At 41.7% G+C, this 24,593-nt stretch overlaps 1 protein-coding gene across 1 annotated transcript; it reads left to right on the plus strand.

Annotated features, from left to right (window-relative positions):
* The first annotated feature begins 4,731 nt into the window (after positions 1–4,731).
* mrpl55 (mitochondrial ribosomal protein L55) lies at positions 4,732–16,489 on the plus strand. Its single transcript, XM_048602364.1, has 3 exons — positions 4,732–5,075; positions 11,220–11,421; positions 16,139–16,489. Exons 1-3 carry the CDS (start codon positions 5,035–5,037, stop codon positions 16,283–16,285), a joined length of 390 nt encoding a protein of 129 aa, XP_048458321.1. The 5' UTR covers positions 4,732–5,034; the 3' UTR covers positions 16,286–16,489.
* The last annotated feature ends 8,104 nt before the right edge of the window (positions 16,490–24,593 follow it).

The following is a 24,593-nucleotide window of genomic DNA, read 5'->3' on the forward strand; positions in this document are numbered from 1 at the left end:
ATTATTGGTCAAAAATTCAGTTTTCCAAGGCAGGAAAATCCTTCACTACTACATTCTCAGAAACCTTCGGATAGATCAGTTTTCCCGACACTATGGAACAGTGGGGTGTCAGTGTGCAATAACTTGGGGGCAATTGACCATGATTCTATTCATTTTAAGATAGTTATGGAAAAGGATAGAACTGAGCCAAAAGTTAAAGTTCTAAGTTGGAGTAAGGCCAATTTTGACGGCATTAGACAGGAACATTCAAAAGTCAATGGGGGGGAGGCTGTTTGCAGATAAAGGGAGAGTTGGGCATTAGGGGGCTTTTAAAAACAAAATAACAAGAGCTTAGAGACAAGAGCTTAGAAACTGTAGGTCTTCTTCATATGCTACTGTACAGAACTGAACTGCTTTGGTGATTATATATTTATAAATATTTTTATGAATAAAGTATATATTTGACATTAAAAAAAAGTATGTTCCTGTTAGTGTGAAGGGCAAGGCTGGTGCTCCTTGTGCTGCTAGCTGACGACAGATCCCTCATCTCAGATCCGGAGAGCATCAGGCCCAATGCCCCTCTGAGTTTAGAGGAGCTGACCCACGCCCTCAATCGGCTCTCTATGGCCAAGTCCCCAGGCTCGATGGGCCAACCATGGAGTTCCTCAGGGCATTCTGGGATGTCCTGGAGGGGGCAACTACGCATGGATCCTAGGTAAGGTATTGCCACCGGAGATGCCCTTTCTTGGCACAGGGCAGTCTGTCGCCTAAGAAGGGGAATCTAGACCACATGATCTACCCAGACCAGTCCTGCACCATCCCAGGCTGCAGCATCCATCGCATCATCCACATGGTCCAGGACATGATCCATTATTCCCAGAGGGCTGGCCTGTTGAGCGCAAATGTCTCCCTTGACCAGGAGAAAGATGTGGCTTACGAGTATCTGCTCGGGACACTGTGCGCTTTTGGGTTCGGGACGTGCTTTGTTGCCCGGATTCAACTTCTGTATGACGCCATGGAGTGTCTCATGAAGGACCCTGATGGCGCCCCCACATTTTGGGAGAGGAGTGAATCACAGCTGCCCCTGTTCGGCCAGTGTTATTCTCATATGCATGGAGCTGGCTGGCCTGCAGATGATGGGTGAGTGCTAGGAGGTCTAGCAAGGATCAACTGGAGCAAGTGTTCAGGACTTCTAGTCAGTCCATGGCAGGTGGACATCCTGCTGGAGGAGCTGACATGGAGTACCACTCACCTCCTTTACCTGGGAGTCCATCTTCACTGGCAAATTGGCACAAGTTGGAAACCAAGGTGACCACTCACCGAGCATGCTGGACAGGGCAGCTCCGGGTGTTATCTTGCAGGGCGCAAGTGCGGGTCATAAACCACCTGATGTCTGCCATGTTGTGGTACCGGTTGGTCACTTTGGTCCCTTCCTAAGGCTTTGTCATCACCATCCAGAGAAAGGCTCATCGAGTTTTTTTGCGACAAAAGGCAGCACGGGGTCACTGCTGTGGTTCTGACTCCCATGCTTGAGGAGGGTGGTCAGGCTCTGGTGTGCCTTTGGACCCAGGCAGCAACTTTCCACAGTTCAGACCCTGTAGTGAAGCCTTTACGTCGAGCTTGCTTCAAAGCAGTGCGTGTTTCTCCCATCAGGTACGCGACTTGCATTATGATACACAGTTCCTGTTCATGGAGTGGCCCCGGCCTTGGGTATCATCCAGGAATTCACTGTCTTTTACCTGGACATGACCACAGTCTGGGACACGGTCGGCTTGTGCCAGAGCTCTCCTGCTATGGGAGTGGCAGCTCTCATCGGGGTGGGGGGCACTACTCAGGAACATGTTCCTCCCTGAGTGCTGTTTGCACTGGCTGAGGGAGGACACAGGGCTGACCAGAGTGAGGGACACACTGGGTGGCAGAGGAGTGAGCTGGATAACACCAGCACAGTTGGCTGTGAGGACCCGAGCCATCCAGAACCTGACAGTCAAGGCCCTCAGCCCCGACACCTCATGTACAATCAAGGCTGCTCAGGTGTGCAGTGGGCTCCAGGAATGAACTGACCCCTGTCTATCCGGAACTTGACATCAGTCCGACACCACAGACCCCTCCCATGATGCAAAACCCACAATCTGAGCTGTCTCAGGGATACCACACAGCTCCCCCCCACCCTCCCCCCGCCACCACCCCCATCCCTTGGTGCCCTTTCAGGCGGCATGGAGGCATTATTTGTTCAGGCTGCTGCTGCATGCTTTCACCTACCTGGGTGTGACGGTTTGCCCCCTGGCAGCGGAGATATCCAGTGGAGGGCCCTCTATAAAGGGTCCTCCCTTCTTACATCTGGAATCTGGGGTGGAGCGTGCTGCATGGGACGGTCCTGACGACTGAGCAAGTTCACCCCCAGGTGCCAGACCATGTGCAAATTCTGTGGCCTGGAGGAAACATTTTTTCACGTTTTTGTTGAATGCATCTGTTTGCAGCTCCTTTTTAGTTTATTGAAGGAGCTGTTGCTTAAATTTTGGTTGCACCTCAGCCCCACGTTCCTGATCTACGGCCACCAGGTAGTGGGGGAGGGGGCTGACAGGTCTGCAGGCCTTCTCGTGGCTTTGCTCCTGGGCCTGGCCAAGATGGCCATTAACAGGTCCAGGCAGCAGGCTGTGGAGGGGCTGGTCAGTTCTGACAGTCTGCCCCTGTTTTGCAGTTACATCTACACTCAGGTGTCTCTGGAGTAGGAGCATGCATTGCTCACTGGTAAAGTGGAGGTCTTTTGTGACTGACGGGTGCCAGGGAGGCTGGAGTATACTATCAGCCTGGCTGACGAAATACTGATTTAGTCGTGTAAATTTCTGTTCCACTTTTTAAGTTGTTGTTTGTTTTCGGTTTAGTGCCCAGAAAAGGGCTGTTTTACTTTTCTTGTGGAAGAGACAAAAATGGCTTTTATTTAAATCCCACACTGTCCCTGTCCCAGGTGTGTGCTTGATGGGGTCAGTGTGAGGTGAGGTTTATTTTTCGTTAAAAAAAGTAGAGAAACTTTCCTCTGGATTTTGAAACCCTTGTTGGGGCAGGAAGGATTTGTTCTTTTTTCGCATATCCTTTGGTTTTGAATAAGTCAGGGAAAGTTTATTTTACAATTCAACCTCTTGTTTCCCTACCCCCAAGAATGGTTGGTAAGCTGGAGTTAAGGGAGGCCATTTTTTGTTTATTTGTTGTTTTTCCTTTGTCCAGAATCGAGGGTACTTTCTTTTTGTTTTTAGAGTCAAAGAAACTTTCCCTTCTGCTTCGATAGGGCAGAGGAGACTTTACTCTGTACTTTAGTGGTGCTGTCCCCACACCAGGAGTGTCTAATGTTGGTGGTGTTGTAATGGGGGGGGGGAGGGCGCGGTCTTCCCTTTTTTGTTTCTAACCCTTGTTTAAAAGAGTAGAGGGTTGCTTATCGGACTGAAGGCCTGTGACCAGCGGTGTACCACAAGGATCAGTGCTGGTTCCACTGCTTTTCATTATTTATATAAATGATTTGCACATGAATATAGGTAGTATGGTTAGTAAGTTTATAGATGACACCAAAATAGGTGATATAGTGGACAGGGAAGAAGATTATCTCAGAGCACAACAGGACCTTGATCAGGTGGGCTAAACAGTGGCAGATGGAGTTTAATTTAGATAAATGTGAGGTATCGCATTTTGGTAACACAGTCCAAGGCAGGACTTACACAGTTGATGATAGGGCTCTGGGGTGTGTTGCCAAACAAAGAGACCTAGGGGTGCAGTTTCTTGAAAGCAGAGTTGCAGGTAGACAGGGTGGTGAAGAAAGCGTTTGGCACACTTGCCTTTATTAGTGAGAATATTGAGTATAGAAGTTGGGACATCATGTTGCAGCTGTACAAGATATTGGTGAGGGCACTGTTAGAATACTGTGTACAATTATGGTCACCCTTCTATACGAACGATGTTGTTAAACTTGAGAGAGTGCAAGAAGATCTACAAGGATGTTGATGGGACTGGGGGGTTTGAGTTATAAAGAGAGGCTGAATAGGCTGGGGCTTTTTTCCCTGGAGTGTCAGAAGCTGAGGGGTGACCTTCTAGAGGTTTATAAAATCATGAACGGCATGGATAGGATGAATAGCCAATATCTTTCTTCTAGAGTGAGGGAATCCAAAACTAGTGGGCATTGGTTTAAGGTGAGAGAGGAAAGATTTAAAAGCGACTCAAGGGCAACTTTTTCACACAGAGAGTGATGCTTGTATGGAACGAGCTGCCACCGGAAGTGGTGGAGGCTGGTACAATTACAACATTTAATAGGCATCCAGATGGGTATACAAATAGCAAGGGTTTATTGGGATTTGGGTCAAATGTTGGCAAATGAGGCTAGGTCAGATTGGATATCTGGTCCTTGCATACAAGTTAGTCCTGTCTGTTTCCGCGCTGTATGACTCTAATATCCCTACTTGGAAATATGTCACTGTTCCTTCATCATTGCCAGATCAAGTTCCTGGAACTCTCTCCACCACGGCCTGCAGTGGACTGAGGGGAGGTGGCTCTCCAATGTCTTCTCACTGGCAAACAGAGTGGAAGTAAATGCCAGCCTTGCTAGCAATGTCTACAGTTCATTCCAAAACCATTGGCTAAGACTGTCAACCACAAAGAACATATATTGATGTGACATGGTCAGATTTCGTGCCCAGACTGTCATGTGATGATTCCTCTAGGAAAATCTTCAAGCAGAGTTGGCAACTAATACAAATCACAATGTAGTTGGGTTAGGAGAGGAATTTTTCATGTCATATACATATAATACATTTTACAATTCATAAATAACGAACACATTTATGACGTAAAAGTAAGTTCGAGTTGACAGCGTTGTTTGCCGACATCAGTTTGGGAAAGACACCCATTTCTGAAACGATGAAATAAATTTTAACTCGGTGTGGACCTGGGTAAAGGTGATCAAGGCTTGAGGCTGCACTGAGTGCGTCAGTGTCCGGGCGGAACCTTTGTCCTGAGCCGCTGTTTGTCCTGTGACCCGGTCCGTACGCTGAACGCTTCCGGGGGGTGGTGGAGATGGCGTTAGGCCGCGCTGTGCGGCTGTGGAGGTTTTTGCTGTAAGTAACCAGCGTGAGACTAAAACAATTAAATTTCAAACCTCTTTCAGCTCGAGTCCATCGGACTGAGCATTTTCTTATACCCAGGCTGAGAATGTGTCTGGTTTTAAAAGTTTCTCTCTGGGGATTGGCCAGTTTTGTTGAAGCAATTCTTGGATCAATTTTGATGCAGAGATTTTTTGCATCAGCCCTTTGTTTATGTTTCATTTGGAAAATAAGTGGATTGGTATCTTATAAAGTGGTTGTCAATGATTTGGGGTTCAGGATTAATCTGATTTGACGTTTTGCACATCACTTTCTATTGGACCATTATTGTTTCCTTGAACAACTTTCTCAGGTTGAAGGAGACACTTTGAGCTCCTGACTTTAAATTTTAAAGCAGTGATTCTCTGAACACATCTATGCGACGGAACTGCCCATTTCCTGTCTAATAATTCCTTATCCCTACTAGATCGTTCCAATGCACTTGTGAATCTTAAAGTTTCATAACACACAAACAGATCCTTCGGCCCATCGTGTCTATACCACTCATCAAGCGTCTATCCGCTTGAATTCCATTTTCCAGCACCGGCCCATAACCTTGTGTGCTTTTGTGTTTTTCATGTTTATCTAAATACTCTTTAAATGTTGTGAGACTTTCTATCTCTGCCACCCTTTTAGGTAGTGAGTTCCAAAAACCTCCCCCCGCCACATCTGAGTAACTTAATTTTCCTCAAATCCCCTCTACACCTTACCTTAAATCTGTGTGCCTAGTTATTAACTCCTGTACTCGGGGAAAGGTTTCTTCATATATGCCCTATCTATGTTCAATTTTGTACACCTTGATCAGGTCCTTTCTTTAGCCTTTTCTGCTCAAAGAAGAACAACCCCAGTTGATGTAGCCTATCTTTATAATGATGTGTGCAAGCCCATGTAACACCTGCTGGATCTTTTCTGTACCTCTGAAGTGTAAACCCATCCATCCTATAGTGCAGTGACCAGAACTGCATGCATGCTACAGCCTAATTAACATTTTACAAGTAACCTCCTTACTCATGTATTCAGTGACCCCACTAATAAAGACAAGTATCCCATGTGCTTTCTTAATTGTTTTATCTGCTGTGCTGGTGCCTTCAAGGATGTATGGACACCACATGAAGGTCCCTCTTATCCTTTGTACCATTCATGTGTATTCCCTTGTCTTGTTAGTTCTCCCAAAATGCATCATTTCACACTTTTCGAGACTATGTTGTCCTGTATTCTAAAGCTTACCTCTTCACTATTTACCACAGTATCAATTTTTGTGTCATCTGCAAACATAACTGACTATATTTCTGACATTCATTTTTAGAGCATTAATGTATACTATAGAACATTAATATACACTATAAACAGCAAGGGACCCAGCATCACACCCTGCTGTATGCCACTGGACATATGCTTCCATGCACAAAAAAAACCTTTGACTGTCACCTTCTGCTTCCGACCACTAAATCAATTTTGGATCTATGCCAAATTTCCATGGCTACGTTTTACCTACTTAACCAGTATTCCATTAAAGACCATGTCAAAATCCTTACTGAAGTCCATGTAGATTACTTCAACTACACTACCCTGATGTACACACCAGTCACCTACTAAATTCAATCAAATTTGTTAGAAATGATTTCCCTTCTGATAAAGCCAGGCTGACTATCTTCGGTTAATCCTAGCCTCTCTTAAGTGGAGAAAATTTCAGTTTGTCAGACTTTTTCCAATAGTTTCCCTCCTGCTGATGTTGGCCTGTAGTTGTTTGCTTTACTCTTATCAATCATCTTGAATAATGGTACCATATTAGTTACCCTTTGTTCCTGGCATTTATTCTGTGGCCAGAGAGGATTTGAAAATTGTCAGAGCCCCTGCAAGCTCCTCTTTTGCCTCCCATAACAGCCTGGGATATATCTTATCTGCGCCTGGAGATTTATCCACTTTTAAGCTGACTAAAACTCTTAAAACCACCTCCCTCTCAATATTAATGTATTCAACAATGTCACATTTCTATATCTGCATCGTCTTTCTTTGTGTAAATATAGATGCAAAGTACTCATTTAAAACCTCAACCAAGTCTTCCGGCTCTGCACACAGGTTGCCACAATGATCTTTAATGGCCCCTACGCTTTGCCTGGTATTTTCCTTCCCCTTATATATTGATAAGTCATCTTTTGAGTTTTGCTTTGTTTTACCAGTGTTTTTTCATGCACCTTCTTTGTCGTTATAATTTCTTTTTTAAAATAACTCCCTTATTTCCTATACATCCTGTTCTAGGACATCCACAATCCTCAATATCTGCTATAAGCTTCCATTTCTTTGCGTTTTCTTGTCTTACACATCCATGGATATCTAAGTTTCTCTGGACTTGTTGATCCCACGTTTCACCCTTATGGGAATATATTGTCTCTGCACTCTCAATATAAACCTTTTGAATTACACTCACTGCTCTGATGTAGATTTTCCTGCAAGTAACTGCTCCCAGTCCACTTTTCATCATGTCCTGCCTTGTATCAAAATCAACCTTCCCCAATTCAGAATCTTTACTTCTGGTCCATCTTTGTCCTTTTTCATAATTACCTTAAATCTTACTGAGTTACAGTCAGTGTTACCAAAATGCTCCTCCATTCACACTTCAACAACCAGCTGGGTTGAAAAGCTTTCCTGGGTACAGTTTAAGAATTCCACCCCATCTGAACCTTTCACACTTGTCTATCCCAGTTATGATTGGGGAAGTTGAAATCCCCTGTTATTGCACCAACATTTTTACATTTCTCTTGAGATTTGCATGCATATCCATCCTTCTATCTTGCCCTGACTGTCAGGGAGTGAGGATCCATAGTATATGATCCCAGTAATATGATTGCTCCCTTTTGCATTTTCAAGCTTCATGTTTAAAGAACAAGAACAAAGAACAAAGAAAATTACAGCACAGGAACAGGCCCTTCGGCCCTCCAAGCCTGCGCCGATCCAGATCCTCTATCTAAACCTGTTGCCTATTTTCCAAGGATCTGTATCCCTCTGCTCCCTGCCCATTCATGTATCTGTCTAGATACATCTTAAATGACGCTATCGTGCCCACCTCTACCATTTCCGCTGGCAACACGTTCCAGGCACCCACCACCCTCTGCGTAAAGAACTTTCCACGCATATCTCTCTTAAACTTTTCCCCTCTCACCTTGAAATCGTGACCCCTAGTAATTGAGTCCCCCACTCTGGGGGAAAAAGCTTCTTGCTATCCACCCTGTCTATACCTCTCATGATTTTGCAGACCTCAATCAGACTTCAACCTCCATCTTTCTAATGTAAATAATCCTAATCTACTCAACCTCTCTTCATAGCTGGCGCCCTCCATACCAGGCAACCTGGTGAACCTCCTCTGCACCCTCACCGAAGCATCCACATCCTTTTGGTAATGTGGCGACCAGAACTGTACGCAGTATTCCAAATGTGGTCGAACCAAAGTCCTAAACAACTGCAACATGACCTGCCAACTCTGGTACTCAGTACCCCTTCCGATGAATGAAAGCTTCCCTTTGCCTTCTTGACCAATCTATTGACCTGCGTTGCCACCTTCAGGGTATAATGGACCTGAACACCCAGATCTCTCTGTGCATCAATTTTCCCCAGGGCTTTTCCATTTACCGTATAGTTCGCTCTTGAATTGGATCTTCCAAAATGCATTACCTCGCATTTGCCTGGATTGAACTCCATCTGCCATTTCTCCGCCCAACTCTCCAATCTATCTATGTTCTGCTGCGTTCTCCGACAGTCCCCTTCATTATCTGCTACTCCATCAATCTTAGTGTCATTTGCAAACTTGCTAATGAGACCATCTATACCTTCCTCCAGATCATTTATGTATATCACAAACAACAGTGGTCCCAACACGGATCCCTGTGGAACACCACTGGTCACAGTTCTCCACTTTGAGAAACTCCCTTCCACTACAACTCTCTGTCTCCTGTTTACGGCCTGTTTGAGGAGCTTCCGAAAATATCATGCCTCCTTATTACAATTATTGATTCTTTGATCAGTATTAAGACACTGCCTCTTTTATGCCAAGTCATTTTAAGGCCCACTCTCCTGCACCAACCCTTCAGCCATGATTAATCTGATCTGTCTGCCTGTTCCTACAATCATGTTATTGAGAATAATCCAGAGATTGCAACCTTTGAAGTCCTGCTTTCCAATCTACTACATAGCTACCTAAATTCTTGTTGCAGAACATCATTCCTCTTTCTGCCTGTCATTTATACCTATGTGAACCACAACCTCTGACTGTTTGCCCTCCCTCAGAATCCCCTGCAACTGGTCAGTGATATCCTGGAGTGAGGTCTGCACCCCTAACTATTGAGAACCATACCAATATTGTTCCTTCTGTCTATCTGTTCCTCCCTTGTGCAGTGGGTTTTGTTGGCATTCCCTAGATGAGCTAACACTCTCATCATTTTCCAAAACAGAAAAACTGTTCTTGTGTGAGACACTCTCTCTGGGGCTTTCCTAAGTACCTGCCTGCTTCCCTTCTTCTGCTTGGTGGTCACCCAATCCTTCTGTGATTACACTTCCATAAGATACAGGGTGACAGCATTTAAAAATATCCACATAACTCTGAGTCTTTTTGCACTGCTATATCTCCAGCCAACACTTAAGCTCCAAAACCTGATGCTAAAGCTGGTCAAACCAGTCACTGGTTCCTGCAGATGTGGTTGTCCAGTCTGTTAGGGATGGCTGAGACTTCCTACGTATTGCGGGCTGAACAGAGACTGGGCTGCTTAAAGCGGAGAAAACTACTGACCCATTATGTACCAATTAGCTTCCTGCTTTGCACTGATGTCACTTTTGCCATCCTCTTTGAATTTTTGCGGGATCCTTCTTTGGGTTTAGCTGCTGATCCAACTGACCTCGACCATGATCCTCAAACTTTTACTGAATCGTTTCACTGCTGCTATTCCCCCCCAGGCCTAGTCTTTCTGTTACTGCTCCTGGCTGACACACACACATATATACACCGACATACATGCATGCATGTATGTCTAGTGTCCATAAAGCTGAGGTAGTACAAAACTTTGCTATATATTTGCTCACATCAAACCCCATCTATCTATTGTCCCAGTCCTCACTAGCATATACTGAAACCCAGCTAAGCAACATATTGATTTTAAAGTTCCCATTCCTGTTTTCAAGTGTCCGCGCCGTTCTTCACCTCACTACCTCTGTAAATCAAGGAAACCCACAGAGAACCGTGTTCTTTGAATTCAGGTCTCTTGACCATTTCTGATTTTAATTGTTTTGGTGGCTGTTCCATCAGCAATGTTTGCATGTCTTTGCTGACCTGATTTTTGAGCTGGACAGATTGCTGACTATCAGAAAAATGCCTGTGCTGACTAAGAAAAATAGATTAGAAGAAATAAAAGTATTACATGGCTGATTATCTACCATGGATTACATTTTCCACAGTAAGCCTTTGCTCAGTTGTTTGTCCTTCAGTCTCTGAAACAGAAGATTGTGGTTCAAATTCTACAGCTAACAGTTTTAATTGATGTTTCAATGCAATGCTGTTGGCATGCTATACTGTCAGAAATGTCAACTTTAAGACAAGAAAATAAATCAAGGTCATGTCTCAGGTGACGTAAATGACATCAATTTGAGGAAGACCAGCTCCGTCATCCATGATACTCTGACTAATATTTCACCCTAAACCAGCATTAAAACAACCCAATTGGTTATCTGTTGTACACATTCACCTGCCACATTACAACTCTTAGTGTGCACTTAGAACGTGTTTTACTTTGTTTGGGAGTTGGGACATCCTTTGGTTTTGAACGACACTGTACAAATGCAATTTTTTTTTTTACCTAAAAGGGCAAAATATAGCCAGAGGAAAAGATTACTTAATCTCCTAGTATCCTGTAGCACATTAACCGAACTGAAAGAAATCAAATATCTGAATTTTTAATAAAAAGCTTAACTTGCTATGGACGTTCTTGTGCACACTGAATTATATATTTAATTCTAGCTGCTTACATCATAACTGAAGTTCACACACAGGATTGATATGTGGTTGATTGTGCATGTGCTTTGTGTTTTAGTAATCATTGCTTTAAGTTTATTAGTAAATATTTTTATTTTCAATAGTTCTTTACAGCTAAAATCTTCTGAAAGATTGCTTCCTGCTATGTATCCTGTGCACAATGTGCCCAGGCGGAACAATTCTAATAGAACTTCGGTAGTTCGCTGTGGAAGACAGGTTTATGCCAGGCTCTATCCTGTTTTGCTGGTTCGACCTGATGGATCCACTATCAATATTCGATACAAGGAACCTAAAAGAATTCTTACAGTAAGGATGAAAGGTTTTTTTGGGGGTGGGAGGCAGAAGGAAGCAATTTTGTTGAAAAGATCTAAACTATTTTTTTGTTTAAGTGCTTTAATGCTTCCAAGATAAATGATGAGGCATATAAGAGCGGATTTGTAATTTTGTAACTGTCCTTTCCACATTTTAACTCAAAAACACCTCAAGCTTTTTTGAAATGAATATTATTATAGGAAAAAGTATTTAACTTTTTCTTCCATGTTCTTGGGTCTTCCATGTCAAAAATTATCTTGGCAAGACAAAAAACAAAGTAATAAATCTGAAATAAGAATAGAAAAGGTGGAATCTGTGGAGAGACAGATGCTGCTTGTCTTGCTTAATTTTCCAGCCCTTTTTTTATTTTTATTACCTCAGGTTAGAAACATAATCCCAAACTAAACTAGTCCAACCTGCCTGCTCCTGGCTCATATCCCTCCAAACCTTTCCTATTCATGTACTTACCTAAGTGTCTTTCCTGCGATGGAGTGTAGGGAGATTCCTTAATAGTCCCCGCTGTCCACTTTGTCTTCTATCTCAAAAGCTGTGATGATAGCAGCATTCCTGAGATCAACAGGAATGTCTTCTTTGCCCCAGATTTTGTAATGAAGACAGGTCCAATCCACAGCACTACAACCTCCATCATGGGGAGGGCATGGAAGCACTTCCTAAATCCACCCCCACTAGAATGGGCATTGAACCCTTGCTATTGGCACCAATCTGATCCACACCAGCTGTCCAGTCTACCGGTTCCAAAAGGAGTCAGAGTTGTGTCAGCATATGCTTTAACATGCATGTTGCAACCTGGAACTATGAATAGTGATGACAGACATTCCAATTTCTTTCCATCTTTATCTACAGTTAACTACCTACAATTAACTGTTTATCCAGTTAATCCCTACTGTTTTAAACAGAAAGAAACAAACTATGCTGTCCCCATCAAATACTCCCAGGGCAGGGGCAGCACAGGGTTAGATATGGAGTAAAGCTTAGTCTATTCTTTTAGACTGACATTGTCCCCATCAAACACTCCCAGAACAGATACAGCACAGGTTTGATACAGAGTGAATCCAGGTAGTCTCTAGGCTTTTAAGAAATATACATACCTGAATTAGTATCTCAATCCCTGATCACTTGATCACAGCACAGGTTATTCAACCCTTAGCAATTTATTCAATACAATGCTTGTTTCAGCAGGAATTAACATCTATCATCACAGCTATTACATTCAACAAAACAGTTAACTTGCTAACTTTGAGCAAATTGCATTTAAAGGTAAAGAAAGAAAATGTGCAAAGAACATGATGCTCATACTGCCTGTGATGCATACAGTACAGCAAAATTTTCTACCTCAAAACTGAGATGTTAAAGTTGGTGCAGAATATGATATTTTTATGGAAACCTGGATATTTGGGTGAAACTGAGAAATAAGAAAGGGATGGTCACCTTATTGGAATTGTACTACAGATGCCTCAATAGTCAGCGGGAAATTGAAAAGCAAATTTGTAAGATGATCTCGGGTGGTAATGGTAGGAGATTTTAACTTTCCAAACATAGACGGGGACTACCATAATGTTAAGAGATCGGATGCAGACGAATTTGTTAAGTGTGTACAAGAAAATTTTCTTGTTCAGTACATGGATGTACCTACTAGAGAAGGGGCAAAGCTTGACCTCTTGGGAAATAAGGCAGGGCAAGTGATTGAGGTGTCAGTGGGAGAGCACTTTGGGCCCATTGATCATAATTCTATTAGTTTCAAAATAGCTATGGAAAAGGGTAGACCTAATCTAAAAGTTAAATTGGGGGAAGGCCAATTTTGACGGTATTAGGCAAGAACTTTCAAAAGTTGATTGGAGGTGGATATTTGCAGGTAAAGGGATGGCTGCAAATTGGGAGACCTTCAAAAATGAGAGAATGAGAGTCCAGAGAATTTGTTCCTGTTAGGGTGAAGGCAAGGCTGGTAGGTGTAGGGAATGCCAGATGATTAGAGAAATTGAGGTTCTGGTCAGTAAAAAGAAAAAAGCATATATCAGGTATAGACAGTAAGGATTGAGTGAATCCTTAGAGCTGTATAAGGCTTAAGAGGGAAATCAGGAGGGCAAAAAAGGGATATGACATAGCTTTGGCAAATAGGGTTAAGGAGAATCCAAAGAGATTCTACAAATACATTAGGGATAAAAGAGTAACTATGGAGAGAATAAGGCCCTTTAAAGATCAGCAAGGTCACCTACGTTTGGAACTGCAGGAAATGGCTGAGATTCTAAATGAGTATTTTGCATCAGTGTTTACTGTGGAGAAGGATATGAAAGCTAGAGAACTTGAGGAAATAAACAGTGGTATTCTGAAAAGTGTCCATATTAAAGAGGAGATGCTGGACGTCTTAAAATGCATAAAGCTGGATGAATCCCCAGTACCAGAACTTTGTGGGAAGCTAGGGAAGTGATTGCTGGGTGCCTTGCTGAGATATTTATATCATCAATAGTCACGGGTGAGGCACTGGAAGTTTGAAGGTTGGCTAACATGGTCTCATTATTTAAGAAAGGTAGTAAGGAAACGCCAGGAAACTATAGACCAGTAAGCCTGCCATCAGTGGTGGGCACATTGTTGGAGGGCATCCTGAAGGACACGATTTGCATGTATTTGGAAAGGCAAGGACTGATTAGGGATAGTCAACATGGCTTTGTCAACATGGGGTTATAATTTTCCAGTTGCTAATGTTAATGAAGATGTCAGTATGACAACAAAGATCGAGCTTCCCCATTTTAGTTTGCTGTTATTGATCAGGAGAGGAATATGTATCCCAGTGTACAGTCAGGGAGATACTTCTGTCTGGAGTTTTTGTCTGTTGAGGACCTACTTCTAGTTCCAGATGTACCATTGTAGATGCTGTGATTGAGTTGAAGAACTTTTATTAAATCAAGTATAGGCTTCACCCGGACTAGACTTTTATTCCTTTATTTTCTGAAATGAGAAACAGCAACTACTTAATGAAGGTGAAGTCTGAAAAGGTCATTGTTTTATTGAGCTGATGTGTATTAGTTGTGCTTGACATCACAGACTCCATTCACTGAGTATTTCACAGCATGAACAAGAATAGACCATCCAACTCCTCTAAGCATTCTGTTGAATCATAATTCATCTATATCTTACTATCCTTACCAAATAAAAAGCTATACCAAGCTGAAGACTTTTATTCCCAATTTCCCTTTTGGATTTACTCTGGATATCAATAACCCAAGGCAGTTCTAACAACAAAATAAACCCAATGATCTTTATTAAAGTTCACAACAAAAATACTGCATCTTACCCATACACTGCTTACAGGCACAAGTAAACCTGTTTACATAGGTGATCAACCCAACCTGTTCCAACTTCCAGCTAATGATCAAAATTCTCACATTTCCTGAGCTAACTATTTGGGCTGTGAGCTAAGTCTTCTTTATATTCTTTCCAAGCAAAGAAGCCGCACATTCAAACTTTTACAGTGTCCAGTCTCCAGCAGATGATCAGAGATAGTAGGAACTGCAGATGCTGGAGAATCTGAGATAACAAGGTGTAGAGCTGGATGAACACAGCAGGCCGAGCAGGAGGGCTGACATTTCGGGCCTAGACCCTTCTTCGGAAAATGTCAGCCTTCCTGCTCCTCTGATGCTGCTTGGCCTGCTGTGTTCATCCAGCTCTACACCTTGTTATTCCAGCAGATGATCAACTTGACCACTGGCAAACATCAGAAACATGTCATTTTCCACATCAGTTTGATCACTAACTCCTTAGGGCTTGCTTGTGTCTCAGTGGAAAGGGGCTTATATCTAGTTTTTAACAACACCTCTGCTTTAGCTTGTTCACACTTTGTCATCCAATCAACTGTTTCAACTGTATATATTTACATGGCTCAATTCAATGCCAGTCACAAATTTAGCTCATAAATAGTCAATATTATCACATCTGATTCACTGTGTCTGTTTTTTAAACAAGACATCAGTTTTACCAGAGTTGATGTGACAGTCCATTACTGCTAAGTTATTATACTCAATCTAGGCACATATTCCTTCAGCAAAACAGAGAAAATCTTTAAAACCAATGACCTTTCTAATCATTAGGTTATCACCAGGCTTTATGTGTTTTTTCCTCCTTTCATTCCATTGCATTTAACTTAATTTCAACTAATCCAGCAAATTTTAGAGCCATAGCCACACAATTTTAGATTTGACACTTTTAATTGGCTTCACTTTAATAGCATTTTGAGGAAAAAGTTCGAGCTCTCTTCAGCATTTTGCTTGAAGATGCTATTGACTCCACCTTGAACGGCCTATGTTCTAATTTCAAGTTTGTTTCTTTGTTCTGGATTTCCCCACTAGAGGAAAGTTTTAATTTACTTTCATTAAATTATCTTAACTTATTTTGTAGTCTATCATCAAAGCTTGCTTCAAGGTAAAGGTGAAGTCAAATATAAATAATTGTTTCATTGAAAAAGAAGCTTCTTGATCTTCCTGCAGTAATCATTCATCATGATCATTTCAAAATTGTAAAAGTTTTTCATACTCTGTCTCTAAAACCAAAACATTGTTTGTTCATTTGTCGCATGTGGTGAGCCAGAGTGCCTGTTTTTCTGTTGTGACTTGTGTGCATTTCATTAATTTTACACAAAAATCACTATCAATGTTATTTGAAAACAATTTCTTGAATATAATTAAATGATTTGTTACAGATGCCAGTTGATGTTTCCCTTCTGCCAGAAGCTGAACGGAAAGCAAGAATGCGCAAACGTGATCCCAAGAGATCCAGAATGAAAGAGGAGCAATATGAAGATGAATTTAAAATTGACAATTATAGCCAATTCTGGAAGAAAAAGTAACCTTTAGGATTTTGAAATGCAGAACTGTCACCAGACTGCTTAATTGGCGGGTTGAAGCCACTGATACATTGACTAATGTACAATGCTATTGTGTAATCACTGATGTGTAGTGGTTTTATTTGTATGTTCTTATTCATTCGTGTTCTTGACATCAAGTTTGTTTCTATAGAAAAGCCACGGAATAAATCCTGTTTTTATTTCTAATATGATACAGCTTAAATGCTAGGAGAAAATATTTTCCTATTAACTAGACTTTCCCCACCATCACCCTACACAACTATTCTGTACTTCCAGTTCCTGACTGCACTTGTACGGATATATTTGGTAATATGGAGAAAATTTAGCCACGCTTGAGTTTTATGTTAGACATCTACTGTCTTATTCATGGAATATTTACTCTGGCAGATTATAAGTACTTGCATTCAATAATAATTATCCTATGAATAGGATAATATTTACAACAATTTGAAATTAACAAGTAGTCTGGGTTGTACTAAAAATAACTCCTTACATATTGAAATTGGATCTGTAAATTGAACATAAAACCTATGGATACAATGTTCCCTTGAGGACAAAGTACTTCTGAGCAGGAAAGCTGACGTTTAGGGTCGAGACCCTTCATTTTTCTGAAGGAGGGTCTCGACCCGAAACGTCAGCTTTCCTGCTCCTCTGTTGCTGCTTGGCCTGCTGTGTTCATCCAGCTGTACACTGTGTTATCTCAGATTCTCCAGCATCGGCAGTTCCTACTATCTCTACTTCTGAGCAGTTTTCCCTTTAATATTTTAGGTCATGCTGCATTTGAAATACAGACAAATGATTTTAAACTATAGGAGAAAGTGGATACTAATCCAGTTTAAATGACTAAAATTTGCATTAGATACTCACCCAAGAGATGCATTATGTATTAACAGTTTTCCGAAAGCTGTCATCATTCATTTTTCGGTAAGCATATCTCTATCAGATAAGGACCTAACTGCATATTTAACTCCAGTGGTTTGAGCACAAGAATTTTTAGTGAGGTTAACCTAGGGAATATGGCTTATGTCTAAAAAGGGCCAAAAGAATATTTTTCTCTCCTCTGGCCTAGGCAAAGAGTAAAGCTGATGCTTTGCCTGTTTCTTTCTATCATGAGAACTTAGAGGATGAAACAGCATCCACTTCCACTGCTTCAACTTTGGAAAGGAATGGAGTTTAGACATAGGGATGTAAAAAGCACCCAGTAATTAACTTTTCTAGAGGCCTTGTTTTTGCTGCAACAAGTGAATTTATGACCTACCTAAAACTGGCTTTGAGTTAAAGTCAAGGTTCTTATGTCAGGAATCAAGATCAGAATCGACTTGATTTGAACTATGAAACAATAGAGGCACCATTACACCCCTGGGTTTATGTTATTGTCCACCAATTAGTGAGGTTTAGTGGAATAAATTTGTCTGGAAGTTACAAATGTGCAATAAATGAGAGTAATTATAATGGGAGGCTTCATTCAATCTCTGACTGGGATTATAATAATGTAAAGGACAGAGCTGGGGAAGAGTTTCTGGAAGTGTATTCAAGAGAATTTCTGGATCAGTATATTTCTGATCTAATGGGGAAGGGAGCGTTGTTCAACTGAGCTCCAGGGAGTGAGGTCATGTGAATCAAGTGTGAGTGGAATCACAGTAGAAGTACATTTGTGAGACAGTGCTCAAAAGTATCCTGTTGCTATAGAAAAGGACAAGGCACAATCCAGAGTAAAAAAACAATGGAAGAAGATCATTTTCAATGAGGTGAGAAGAGACCTGGCCCAGGTGAATTGAATTCGAAGAGTGACAGATTAAACTAACAGGATAATGGACTCCCTTGAAGTAGGAGCTAGTTTAACGGTCAAGGCACATCTTGACAAGGGGGAGCAGGCAGCAAATAAAATGAGAACTTCCCAGATAACAAATGAGATGGATAGTAAAATGAAACAGAAAAAAATGTATACGATAGATGCCAGGTTGATAATACAAGTGAGATCCAGGCTGAATATGGAAAATGAAATTAAAAAAACAAACAGGATAAGAGGAACTGGCAATGTAACATAAAAGGGATTTCCCAATGTCCTCAAATTCCATATAAATAATAAAAGGCATTAAATGGAGACTGCTGGATTAGGGAATCACGAAAGGTGCTGAACACTGCAATCATCAGTGAAATCCCTATTTCTGACCTTTTTATTCGGAGGGAAGGCCATTGATGGAGCTGCTGAAGATGGTTCGGCCTAGGGCACTGCCTGATGAGTTCTTGTAGAGATGTCTTGGAGCTGAGATGACTGACCTCCAGCAACCAAAGACATCTTCCTTTGTGCTGATATGACTCCAAACAGCAGAGAGTTTTCTCCTTGATTCTCATTGACTGCAATTTTACTTGGGCACTGTGATGCCACACTCAGTCTTGTGCAACCTTAATGTTGAGGGCTGTCACTATCACCTCACCTCTGGAATTCAGCTGTTTTGTCCATATTTGAATTAAGGAAGTAATGAGGTCAGAAGCTGAGTGGCCCTGGTGGAACCCAAACTGAGAGCCTGTGTACAAGTTATTGCTAAGCAAATGCTGCTTGGAGGCACTGTTGGTAACATCTATCATCACTTTACTGCCAACTGATGGCAGACTCAACCATCTTCAGCTGCTTCATCAGTGACCTTTTCTCCGTCATAATGTCAGTAGTGGGGATGTTTGCCAATAATTGTACAATGTTCAGCACCATTCACAACTCCTCAGATACTGAAGCAGCTGTGTCCAAATGAAGCAGTATCCAGGCTGACAGATGGTGAGTAACATCCATGCTACACAAATAGTAGGCAATTACCATCACCATTCCGCATTCAATGGTATAACCGTCACTGAATCCCCATTATCAACATCTCAGGGTGTTACCATTGACCAGAAACTGAATCTGATTTGTCATACAAGTAAATATAAATACTTCAGTTTCAAGAGCAGGTGAGAGGTTCGGAATCCTCCAATGGAGTTACTCACCTCCCAACTCCCCAAAGCCTGTCCACCATCTCCGAGGCACAAGCCAGGAGTGTGATTGAATACTCTTGCCTGGATTTCCAGGGTAAAGGATCATATTCCAAAACATTTATTCCTTTGATCAATGGCACCTAGCAGAAATTTACCAAGGCTTCTTAGACAGCCACTTTCCAACCCTTGCTTGCTATCATCTCACAGGTCAAGGGCAATAGATGAATGGGAACACCACAATCTGCAACTTCCTCTCCAAGCCATTCAGGGCAGGCCTGGAAATATTATTATTTTGGGTCAAAATCCTGGAACTCCCTTCCTAATGGCATTAACAATCTACTTACATCAAATAGATTGCAGCAGGTTAAGAACGCAAATCACCACCACCTCAAAGGGATGGGCTGTTTCAACCACATTCATGAGTGAATAAGAAAAGACTGAGAAGGAGTAATTGGCTGGATTGGATTTGTCCTGTTTTTTTGTAGCCAAAAGATACCTGGTCAATTTTCCACATTGCTGGATAAATGCACTGTCCTGGAGCAGCTTAGGTAGGGGCGCAAACGTTCTGGAGCAAACGTCTTAAGCACTATTGGCAGAATGTTGCCAAAGCCCTTGCCCTTTGCAGTATATAGTGCCAAAATCATTTGCATCAAAGCAAATTGGCTGATGGCTGGCATCTATGATGTCTGGAGGAGGCTGAAATAAATCATCCACTCGACACTTCTGGCTGTAGTTTGTTGCACATGCCTCATCCTTAACTTTTCCACTGATAGGCTGGGCTCTCCCATTATTGAGGAGGGGAATATTTGTGGAGCCTCTTTCCCCAGTAAGTTGTTAATTATACACCACCATTCACAACTGGATGTGACAGGACAACTGACTTACATCTGATCCGTTGGTTGTGAATTGAAGAAAAAGTTGGGACTGTTCTCCTTAGAGTGAAAAAGACAGAGTGGTTTCCAAAATTGTGAGCAGGCTGGACAGTATAGATACAGAGAAACTGTTCTTCCTCAAAAAAAGAACAAGAACGTGAAGGTATGGATTTAAATTGATGTACAAAAGAAGCAAGGGTGATGTGAGGAAAAACATTTTCACGCAGCAAGTAATTAAGGTATGGGGTGCACTTTCAGAAATGTGGTGGAGGTATTCAAGAAGGCATTGGATGTTATTTGGATAGAAGTAGTGAACAAGGGAATGAAGAAAAAGCAAGAGATTGGCAACTGATTTTTTCTTAAATATTGTAGATTGAGGCCATTTGGCCCACATTGACCTTCCAAAGAACATCCCACCCTATCTCCGTTACCTCACATTTCCCATAGCTACCCCACCTAGCTTGCACATCCCTCAACACTATGGGGCAATCTACCTAATCTGCACATCTTTGGTCTGTGGGAGCAAACAGAGACCAAAGAGAGAACATGCAAACTCCACACAGAGAGCCACCCAAGACTGGAATCAAACCTGGATCCCTAGTGCTGCAATCACTTAGCCCTATTACTTCCTGTCTATGCTGTTTTTCACACCACCAGTCCTGTTTTGTAGCTTCGCCAGGTCGATATTTCATTCTTAAATGTGCCTCACGCTGTTTCTGACATGTCTTCTTGCACACTCCATTGAGCCAGAGTTGATCCCTGGTTTGATGGTGTTGGTAGAGTGGGGGATATGCTTGACTATAAAGTTGCAAATTATGAATTATGTTGGAGTACAATTTGGCTGTTGCTGATGTCCCACAATGCCTCATGGATGCCCAGTCTCGAGTCACCAGATCCGTTCAGAGTGTATCACATTTAGCAGGGTGATAGTGCCACACAACATGATGAGCTATTCTCAATCTGAAAACTGGACTTTGTCTCCACAAAGACCATGTGATGGTCACTTTTACGAATATTGTCACAGACAGATGTATCTGCAGCACAAAGATTGGTCAGGATGAGATGATTATTCTGTCTGTTCATTCCCTTACCATCTGCTGCTGACCCAATTTAATTTCTATTTCCTTTAGGACTGAACCAGCTTGGTCAGTGGTGGTGGTACTGCCGAGTCAACCAATGGTGATGGACATTGAAGACCCCACCCAGGATACATTCTGAACCCTTCCACCTTCCACATGATGTTCACTATGGAGGAGTACTGATAATTCATACGTTAATCAGCAAGAAGTTTCCATGTGCACATTTGGCCTGATGTCTTGAGACGACATGGAGTCAATGTTGAGGACTCCCAGGGCAGTTCTTTCCTGACCATATGCCACCATACTGCAATCTCTGCTGAGTCTGTCCTGACAAATTGGACAGGACATATTCAGGGATGGTGATGGTGTTGTCTAGGACATTGTCTATAGGGTGTGATTCCATGAGTATGAATATGTCAGGCTGTTGTTCTGTCTGATTTCATTGTTTTTTTTTAAAGACTTTGTAGAAGTTGATACAACTGCTTGCTAGGCCATTTCATAGGGCAATTAAGGGTCAACCACATTGCTGTGGGTCTGAGTTTACATGGAGGCCAGACCAGGTAAGGAAGGAGATTCCTTCCGTAAAGGGCATTAGTAAACAAAATGGATTTTTACAACAACTGACAATAGTTCTATATTTTTACTGAATTCAATTCCATTAAGTGCTGTGTCTTGAACATTACCTGGGTCTCTGGATTACTAGTGCAGTGAGAATACCACGAGGCTGTCGCCTTCTCATGACAAATGCAAGTTTTTAAAACATTAGTAAGGACTTTAACATTGTCTTAAAACTCTTAATTTAGCATGGCCCATCCTATCAATCAGCAAGCCACTTTAATTCATCAGTTAGTCTTTCCAACTCTCTGCGTATCCAGTCCCATACAAATCTCAATGCATCACACAATAAAAGTAATAAATAGTTGAGCATGTACTTAGAATTACTGGAAATTTAAAAATGAGGCATAAAAGCAGCAAATATTGATTTTAATAACAAATTCAAAAATATCTAAACAGATTAAACAATATTTGTGTAGAAATAAAAACAAAGTTAATGTTTTAGTCATAGATAACAAGGTGTAGAGCTGGATGAACACAGCAGGCCAAGCAGCATCAGAGGAGCAGGAAAGCTGACGTTGCAGGCCTAGACCCTTCTTCAGAAAAATTAGTCTGTGACTTTTATCAGTTCATGTTTTTTAAAAAAATGATTTTGGAAGTGTTTTTAACAATGGGGATTTTAATTCCAATACAGAAGTTGCTGGAAAAGCTCAGCAGGTCTGGCAGCATCTGTGAAGAAAATAATCAGAGTTAACATTTTGGGTCCGGTGACTCTTCCTCAGAACAGGGTCTGAGGAAGTGGATGGTGACACAATTATCAGTAAGAGTGAATAGCTCTGCTCTAAGCTTCACTCATGGCTTGTCTGAGATTTTGTAAGTGATGAGTACTTCTTTAGCTGCTTAGTTTGTTAATCATGATAAGCACTGCACTGACTGAAGTAGTCTTCATCTCATTTCTCACAATTGTCCAATAGAGAGACTAAACTCGATTCCCTTATGACTGTATGGATGTATTTCAGCATCTGTTTTCTCATCCCCTTTGGCTCCTTTATACTTTGGCTCCTTTATACAAAATGCCACTTAGGCATTCATTTCATCATTAAATTTACAATATTCTTTTAAAGCTATGGGTATATCTTGATGATTTCAAGACATCCTTTTTCATTGATTTCACACCCTATATTAGCGTCTTCAACTTTCTTCATACGGAGTGCAACATGTCAGGAATGTTCATTTGCTTCCCTTTCTCATATGTCCCTTCCAAATGATACCTCTGCAATGAAGTCAGACGATTTGTTGACATTTTGAAATAAATATATGTGGTGGTGAGAAAGATGCTTTGAAAAAGCTTATAGTCACTTTGTCACACCCAAACATATACTGGTTAAAATGTTCACGAGCAAAACCAGGCAGTTTTTCTCAATCTATGTACAGTACTGTTCAGTTTGCACTAACACCCTGACCGTAAACCCAATTGGTTGTCCTCGCAACATAAGGGTTGCTCCAAGTACTGACATGCAGGCACCACATTGTAAGGTTATTTCGTCATTTACAACATACAGGTTGGGAATCCTTTCACCAAAATCCTCGGGACCAACAGGTTTTCAGATAAAGGATTTTTTTTGGTTTTGGGTCCACTATGGTCTATTCAGATCTGCCTGGGTCCATTTCCAAAAGAAATTTACCCAACCCAAACGGACTTAAAAGCAAAGTTTCTTTCCAAGGGCCCAAACAGACCTGTCGACACACTGTGTTTGGGCCTTTGAGGAAAAGAAAACTTCGCTCTTAGGTACACTCGTCTCAATTCAGATCAAGTTTTTTTTTTCCAAATGACCAGAACTCAGTTTGTTTACAGTTCTGTTTGAGCCCGTTTCAAAAACAGCTTCGGTTTTTAGGTCTTTTCCGCTTTCGGAGGTGTACCATAATAGATCCCAACCTCAACATTGGCACTGTAATCACTAAAACAAAAACAGAAACTGCTGGTGTAAATTATGCAGGTCTGGTAGCATCTGACAGGAGAGAGCAGAATTAAAGTTTCGGCTCTGGTGACTCTTCATCAGAACTGATAGTAGCTAGGAAAAAGTGGTATTTCTGCTGAAGATGAAGTTGGGGAAGAGGTGAGTAGACAAGTGGAGACAAAGCCCAGAGAGAGAGGGGGAGATGTGAGAGGGGTGGGTAAACAAGGAGATTATACATAGCAGGCTAGGACAGCAGAGAAACTGACTAAGTGATAATGAGAGTTGACAGCAAGAAAGAATGGATTGGCTGTGCTGAAAGTAACTAATTTCATGACAGGACCAGGGTAGGTGAAAAAAAAGGACAGAATCAGACTCCCCATCCCCAACTTCATTGTCAGCATTTTCCTAGCTGCTATCAGTTTTGATGCAGGGTCACTGGGCTCAAAACATTAACTCTGCTTTCTTCCCATGCTAACAGACCTACTGCGTTTCACCAGCAATTTCTGTTTCTTGTTTCAGATCCCCAGCATCCACAGATCTTTGTTTTACATTAATGTAATCACTAATTGATGCAAGTGAAAGCTGCTTCTTGTTCTGTGCTCCAATGGCACTGAACATCCCTTGCAGTGAGCTTCAATAGAGCTTCACACACTAAAGACAAATTTGACAAGACCATTGTTAGATAGCTTACACAGGCAATAAATCATTGCATCGCATTCACATTTGTTGATTCTTGTTTCTCTATTACTACTCCAATCTTATAAGGTTCAGAGTAAAGTCTTTTTGTTGTCAGTTTGTGAACTATGTACTTGACTTCAAGCACCTTCAATTGCATCTTTTTCTTATTCAGCAGGCC

This window comes from Rhincodon typus, chromosome 10 (assembly GCF_021869965.1).
Source record: "Rhincodon typus isolate 14 chromosome 10, sRhiTyp1.1, whole genome shotgun sequence".
In the NCBI taxonomy this organism is placed as follows: Eukaryota; Metazoa; Chordata; class Chondrichthyes; order Orectolobiformes; family Rhincodontidae; genus Rhincodon; species Rhincodon typus.